General features: G+C 55.7%; 1 protein-coding gene across 1 annotated transcript in view; it reads left to right on the top strand.

Moving 5' to 3' along the window:
* Window positions 1-7,400, top strand: part of ACSS2 (acyl-CoA synthetase short-chain family member 2) — a gene marked incomplete at its 5' end in the record, with an annotated part of 27,747 nt that overhangs the window by 20,067 nt on the left and 280 nt on the right. The window contains 10 exons of the mRNA XM_009876395.1: window positions 1,474-1,611; window positions 1,835-2,005; window positions 2,741-2,874; window positions 3,415-3,547; window positions 3,988-4,044; window positions 4,330-4,410; window positions 4,824-4,932; window positions 5,076-5,144; window positions 6,308-6,484; window positions 7,275-7,349. Of these exons, the coding sequence (XP_009874697.1) occupies window positions 1,474-1,611; window positions 1,835-2,005; window positions 2,741-2,874; window positions 3,415-3,547; window positions 3,988-4,044; window positions 4,330-4,410; window positions 4,824-4,932; window positions 5,076-5,144; window positions 6,308-6,484; window positions 7,275-7,349 (1,144 nt within the window). The remainder of the gene's footprint in view (window positions 1-1,473; window positions 1,612-1,834; window positions 2,006-2,740; window positions 2,875-3,414; window positions 3,548-3,987; window positions 4,045-4,329; window positions 4,411-4,823; window positions 4,933-5,075; window positions 5,145-6,307; window positions 6,485-7,274; window positions 7,350-7,400) is intronic.

Raw genomic sequence — 7,400 nt, 5'->3', positions numbered from 1 at the left:
GCTGCCTGACGGCGGGAAAAGCCGGAACGGCCGCGATGTGCGTTGGGGCAATGGTTCGTCTCTCCTCCGCCTTCTGAAAGCGGCTCTCGCCACGCGATTCCCTTTGTGGTGAGACTGGCAGGATTTGCTTGTGGGTGGCAAACCTGGAGCTCCACACCCGACTTGTGGACTCTGCTCATCCTGTCTAAGGAGCTGCGGCCTCAGCGCCCTGTGAAAAGGCAGGAGGAGGCAAGCCTGGCCTCAGGGGCTGCATGCCATGGGTCTGACCTCTGTAGCGTGGTGGAAATGGAAATGGAGAGGTCTTTGAAGGAGGGATGTAAGAAAGCATCTGCTGGAGGGGCTGGTGTGAGCCTGCCTTGGGCTTGTTTGACCCAGTGCCTTGCCGGGAGCTTGCTGATGGGACCAACTTATGGAAACTGCTTCCCTGGGTAAAGCCAGGAGCTGTGGGGATCCGTGTGAGCTTTCCAGGTGGGCTCAGTTATGCGAAGCAGTCAGGCAGCCAGTGTCCCTGGCACCACGTGTACAGGAGCTGTGTGCTGGGCCGTGAGGTCCTGGAGCCTCCAAATAACCCATGAACTTCTTCAGGGCTGCAGAGTCACCGTGTGACCCTGTGGCTGTTCTCCCTGCCTGCCTGCACCCCAGCTGAGGGAGCTGTGGGGAGCTCAGCGAGGAGATGTGCCCCGGCTTGGAGCTGCAGGGCTCCGTGCCTGCCCTCACAGAGATGCAGGATTTGGAGGTCTGTGCCGAGGCTGAGGAATGTCCCCGCTCAGCTGCCCCCAAGCTCCTCTGAGGAAAGGCGAGGAGGTCAGACAGAATTAGGTCCTGCAGGGAACTGTGCAATCAGTCAGCGTGACTCTCGCAGTGACCTCTGCACATCAGCCACAAGCGTTGGCAGCTCTGTCACAGCTCTGGCATCCTCACGCTGGGTGGTTCCACGTTGAAGGGGTCACTTCTTACAGGGTAGTTACCTTAAAATCCAGGTAGTGGCGTGAGCCCGATGTGTCCCTGTTTGTCTCGAGCTGTGCTGCCGCAGGGATCCCTGCAAGGTGTGTGGGACCGGGGGGTGTGTGGCCGTGCTTGTGCTGCTTTGCTGTTCGGCTGCAGCTCGGTGCAGCCCAGGAAGGCAGGAGGAGTGTGTTTGCTGTGAGAGCACGGATCAGCAGCAGCTGCAGGCCCTCTCCTGGCTGCTGCTGAGAGAGGTTTATCAGTGTTACTGGTGGTTTGGACAGTCTGCCTCAGGTCTTGCAGACAGACTGTGTTTAAAGGTTTTCGTCGTGGCTGTGGGCTGAGAAGAGGAACTACTGGAGTGTGAACTGCAGCTCTGGTGCATGGTCTGCAGCAAACAGCTCTGGGGCAAATGCCGTGCTGTGAACGTCTGCTTCGGTGGTCCATGAGGGGATCAAGGTTGGAGCTGTGCTCCTTGTCCCCCCACTCTTTTGGGTGGCTCTGTTTCTAATCTTCTGCTTTTCTCAGGTCTCCTGGAACCCCACCACGGACATGTGGTGGCACGAGCTGATGAGCAGCGCCAGCACAGAGTGCGAGCCTGAGTGGTGTGACTCGGAGGACGAGCTCTTCATCCTCTACACAAGTGGCTCAACTGGGAAACCCAAGGTATGCTTCCCCCCTCGCTGCCACAGGGCCAGGCTGAACCACAATAACATCTCTGCTGAGAGAACTGGCAAAGGTCATGTTGGGAGGCCCCAGTAAGAAGAGGACCCATAAAGGAAAGGGGCTGTGCTGGTCATTCGTGCTCAGCTGCTGGAGTGATGATGGTCAGGAGGGTGAGGGCACTGGTGGGAGCTTGCCCTGACAGTTGTGTGCTTTCTCCTCACAGGGTGTGCTGCATACGGTGGGTGGATACATGCTTTATGCTGCCACCTCATTTAAATATGTGTTTGATTACCAACCTGATGACGTCTACTGGTGCACAGCTGACATCGGATGGATAACGGGACATTCCTACCTTGTTTATGGACCCTTGGCAAACGGGGCAACTGGTGTGTTAGTAAGTGCTTAGACGGCAGCTGGGTGGTGCTGAGCTGCATCCCTGCGTTGCTCTGTGATGAGCGTTCTCGCTTGCACATCCCCAAGGAGGGGCATGGGTGACTGCCTCAATGCAGATGGGGAAGCTCGTGTGTGTGTGTGTGTGTGGCGTTTGGGTGGATTTTTCAAATACCCCCCTGCTTCTTTCCCTTAGAAGCACAAGCCTCATGTTCCAGAGGAGTCAGGGCTGCTGTGGGGTAATGTGAAAGCTGGATCAGGAGCAGAGAGTGACATTTTCACTGCTGGTGCTGATTTGATAACCTGCATCTCACTCCTGTGCGAGTGTCTCCCTTGGCAGTGTATGGCTGTAACTTTGTGTACCAATGAGGGAGCCAGAGGCCTGTGCTCAGGCTGCCAGGGAGTCCTTTTTGGGATTCTTAGTACTTTTAGTTGTGGGTCTGTCACTGTTGGGACTTCTTGCCCTGTACCATGTGGGTAGGGTCATTTGGCCGGGTGGGACTGTAGCCACCCACGTGCCTGTGCTGTTTCAGGGGGAGTTCAGGGAATGTTTGCTGGGATGCCTGGGGTGGGGGGATGCCAAATCCATACCAAGAAAGCAGTAAGAGCTATTCCTGGGCTGGGCTGGTTTTGGTGCATGGTGCCCCTGGCATTCCTAAAAGGACATCCCTGCCTGGGAGGGCACTGCAGGTGGGTGGCGGTGAGGAACGGCTGTGTCACTGCCCTATCTCCTGCTTAGTTTGAAGGTGTCCCCACCTACCCAGACGTTGGGCGAATGTGGAGCATCGTTGACAAGTACAAGGTGACCAAGTTCTACACAGCACCCACAGCCATCCGGCTGCTCATGAAGCACGGGGAGGAGCCCGTCAAAAAGTGAGTGCCAGTCCCCGGTGGTGTGGGGATCCGGGGCCCTGGCGCAGCCAGAGGCTCCCAGTGTAGGATGAGGGGCTCCTGTGTCCTCTCTGAGCAAGAGCTTCCCCAGCAAATTTTCTGAACAGACCAGGATCTTCTGTCTTCTGCGCGGCAATACGCAGGCTGTGTTCCTGCGCTTGCAGCACCAACTTCATTACGGCACTTCTGAGCAGGTCCTCCCCTTTGCCCGTAAGGTTCAGCTAAGCTCAGAGGTTGCAGGTTCTCCCTGCTCCTCATCCAAAGCTCACAGAGGTGTGCTGGGCAGAGAAGCCCCTCTGCATGCTGCTCCTTGGCCTCAGGAAACAAGGGAGTGGAGCCAAATGGGAGCTGGGAGTGGGAGACACCAAAATCACAGAAGTCTCCTTTCTTCCCCCATGAAAAGTGTCTGAACCATGGCTGGAAGCCCCAGGTACCCTTTGGGTAGCCCTGGGGTTCCAGCAAGCTCACAGCTGCTGCTCTCCTTGGCCCGCTGAGCCCCTGCCAGCCCCCTCCTCTCTGCAGGCACAGCAGGAAATCTCTGAAGGTGCTGGGGAGCGTCGGCGAGCCCATCAACCCTGAAGCCTGGCTGTGGTACTACCATGTGGTGGGAGAAGAGAGGTGTCCCATTGTGGACACATTCTGGCAAACAGAGACAGTGAGTCCTTGCCTGGGTGTCCCTGGGACCTCTCTTTCCCGTGGGCTCCCCACAGGGTGTCTTCCCAGGTTTACTGTAGCGTTTCTTTGGTTCCATGTCGACTAGGCATTTTGCTTGCCCACGAGACTCTAGTGTGGCCTTGAAGTGCTGGTTCCCTTCTCCTCTTTCTTTCTCAGGCCTCAGTCAGGCTCCAAGGGGAGACCTTCCTCTCCAGTGGGTCCCTGCCAAGGTCTGCTCTGGACCCTGCTTTCCTCCCTCTCTTTTGTCCCCCAGTAGCTCCAAAGCTTTGTGCTTTGGGTGCCTGTCACCTGCTTTATCCTTCCCAAGGCCCCATCTCCACAACTGCCCCGAGCACCTGAGGTGTGAGGTGACCACAGCCGACACAGGCAGCTGTGTTACGGGCTGGCACAGCCCAAACTCATTTTTGCCTCTTTTTGCAGGGTGGCCACATGCTGACACCCCTCCCTGCTGCCACCCCCATGAAGCCGGGCTCTGCTGTAAGTACTTCTGTTCTCCTCCCCAGGGGTGGGGAGGGCTCTCTGGGGATTGCAGCAGGGCTCTGACATTGGCTGTGCCATGGCCTGGTGGTCACCAGGGTAGTCGTGAGGTCGTGTTGCATGCGGGGAGTTGGCCACCACCCAAAATCCCAGGCCTGGCCCCATGCACCTGTGCCATGGCCTCTCCAAAGATGCCCTTTCTCTGCCTCCTGCTTGCTCTGGTTCACGGGGTTTTGATGCAGGGTCTCACCTCCATGTCTCCTTGCTCTCTGGTCCTCATGGCAGACGTTCCCCTTCTTCGGTGTGGTCCCTGCCATCTTGAACGAGTCGGGGGAAGAGCTGGAAGGAGAAGCAGAAGGCTACCTGGTAAAGAAGGGCCGATGCCCACCCTCCCCTTGTCCATTTCCCAAGAGCTCTGGGACCTTCCTGGTAGCGCACACACATCTCTGGGTCCACACAAGGGAGCCTCTTGGGTGGCAGGAACCCCCTTCACTGCCATAACTCACTGGGAGCTTCGTGCTGTAAACAATCTGATGGTTAAATGCACTGGCACACATGGGCAAGGCAGGAGGACAGAAACAACTTTTCAGCCAAGCTCCTTCCCCCATGCCAAGCCTGGTGAGACTTTCCCAGTCGCTCAGTGCTGGGCAGCAAGAGGCTGAGTGTCACCACTCAGGGCTGTCTCTGTAGCACCTCTGTCACTGCATCCACCTCTGTCGCTGTGGTGCAAAGCCCAGGTTGTTGGTTTTGTGCCGACTGACCGTCTTTTTCACCATCAGGTATTTAAGCAGCCCTGGCCAGGAATAATGCGCACGCTGTATGGAAACCACCAGCACTTTGAAACTACATACTTCAAGAAGTTTCCTGGGTACTATGTGACAGGCGACGGTAAGGGTGGCCAGGGAGTGTCTGGCTGCAGCGACCTGGGGACAGCAATTTAAATCTTGCCATGTCCTGGCCTCAGAATCTGTTATCAGTTGCTCCGAGGGCTGGCGCTGCTTCCTTATGCTGTCATTTCTGGCTATTTTTAGGTTGCAGGAGAGATAAAGATGGTTATTACTGGATCACAGGGCGAATTGATGACATGTTGAATGTTTCTGGTAAGAATGAGTTTTGTCTTCAGTGGTGACCAATGTGCTTTCTGACACTAGTTAAAAAAAGCACCTTGCTTTATGGGGGACACTCCTGCATCTGTGACTCTGCCTAGCAACCTGTTGTCAAAGTGGATCCAATTGCGGGGCCACATTTATTTCCGAGACAGACAAGGCTGTGACGTGGTGACTTTCTGCATCGTTTCGTCTGGAGATAACGGACCAGAGGGAAGGAACCTGCTGTAACCTCTTAGAGCAAGTCCTTACCCAGCCAAGGTGCCTCTCTGCTGAAGGATTTAGGGCCACAGGGGGTCACAGAGGTTGGGCAGGACCATGTGGTCCCTCATCCAACCTGCTGCTCCATGTAGGGCTTAACCCCAAAGCTGGATCAGGCTGCTTGGAGCTGTGTCTGCAGAGGTGGAGATTCTCCCACCCATCTTGACTGAGTTTTTGAGATTCAGCTGCTTCTCAGCGTGTTGTTTCCCGTCCTCTGTACTTAAAGCTCCCTCTCCCTTTTCCCTGGAGGCCATAGCCTACAGGTGCTTACTGCTGCCTGTGAGATGGTGCTGGACTTGACTCTGGATCAAAGTACATCCATTCCTCTGACCAGCAGTGCTTGATCCTCCACCAGCTGATGGTTCTGGGTGTTGACTGCTTTGTCAGAGCACAGGTGCAGGAGCAGGGGTGTGCAGGAAGGAGTTGTGCCCCTGCCCTGAGATGTGGAGCATCATTTCATTTCCCCACGGCGATGAGCTGGCGCACTGTGTGGAGCTGGGCTGGTTCCTGGGCTCTGAAGATCCTCTTCCTCTTCTGCACCTCCCAGCTGACCATGGGGGCAGGTCTCCTCTTACTGAACCCAGCTCCTCCTCAGCTTGGGGTTGGTTTAATCCCAAGGCTGTGAACAGTTCATGATCTATTTAAGAAAAAAGCACCTAAATGTGAGAGAACAGCTAGGGGAGATGGCCTTGCTCTGCAGAGAACTGATACCTGGCAGCTTCAGCACTGCTGAAATTAGTTTCTCTCTCTCCAGCTGTTGTCTTTTCTCAAGTAAATGAAATCGATGCAGTCGTACCTAGAGTTTAAGGCCTTTTACACCTGCAGAGCTCTTCCTCCCAGCTGCAGGACCCCAGCCCCACGCAGGTCTGTAAATCACTGCCTCTCCTTGCTTCCAGGCCACTTGCTGAGCACTGCAGAGGTGGAGTCAGCCTTGCTCGAGCACGCTGCCATCTCGGAGGCCGCGGTGGTCAGCCGCCCCCACCCCCTGAAAGGCGAGAGCATCTACTGCTTTGTGACCCTGAGAGATGGCCACGAGTTCACCAAGAACCTGACAGATGAGCTGAAAAAACAAGGTAGAGGCAGCCAAATACTTGGGAGGTTACGTGCCGAGGAGAGGGAGGACAGCGCTGGGCAGGTGATGGAGGAGTTAAGGGCTTGGGCGCTTCAACGAGAATTTGTGTAGTCGGGGGAATGCGGCATGGACAACTGCGACAAGGTGCCCCCTCTGATCAGAGAGCACGGCTGGCGGAGACTAAAATTAGTTCTCCCAGCCTTTGGCTGCTCACGTGATGCCATCTCTACCTCTTGGGAGCTGGCAGCTCTCGGAAGGACTGGGGTACCTGTCCAGCTTTTGTTTGCATCAGCACTCTCCTGGGTGGGCAGAGCTTTGGACTTGCTGCCAGGACCGTTCGGTCACTTTGGGGTAGTGCTCTGGGTGTGTGTGCTCTCAAGGGAGCTCCTTCGTTGTCCTGACAGGCTGCAGCATTTAGTAAGTCAAATGGAGCCGTGGCAGTTCGTTCACTGTAGGAACCCAACGGTGAAGCAGTCCTTCCTTTATCAAAATGGTAATGGTGATTGGCGTAGCCGTTACAGAGGTCTCTTGAAGATGGAGAGAATGAAAAACTGAGTACTTCTGCTTTGGGGAAGATGTGCTTATAGCCCTGTTGGCACTGCAGGTCTTGGTGCCCTCTCCCACAGCCCAGAAGCTCAGGGGCAGCAGCCCGAATTGCTGCCCTTACCCGGTTCCCCAGAAGCTGGGCTCTGCTCTGCATGTCATAACTGGGTCATCCTCCCTGAAAAGGAGGAGTGTGATATCCTCTAGTACCTACAATTAAAATACCTTTTTTATTTTTTTTATTGCAGTCAGAGAAAAAATCGGACCGATAGCAACGCCTGATTACATCCAGTATGCCCCTAGCCTGCCCAAAACCCGCTCAGGTAAGGGGCCCAGAGCCAGTGCTTGGCGGGGCTGAGTAGTTCCCGCCCGGG

The sequence above is a fragment of the Apaloderma vittatum genome, unplaced genomic scaffold (genome assembly GCF_000703405.1).
Source record: "Apaloderma vittatum isolate BGI_N311 unplaced genomic scaffold, ASM70340v1 scaffold15399, whole genome shotgun sequence".
Taxonomy (NCBI): Eukaryota; Metazoa; Chordata; class Aves; order Trogoniformes; family Trogonidae; genus Apaloderma; species Apaloderma vittatum.
This window is presented reverse-complemented; position numbering and strand designations above follow the sequence as displayed.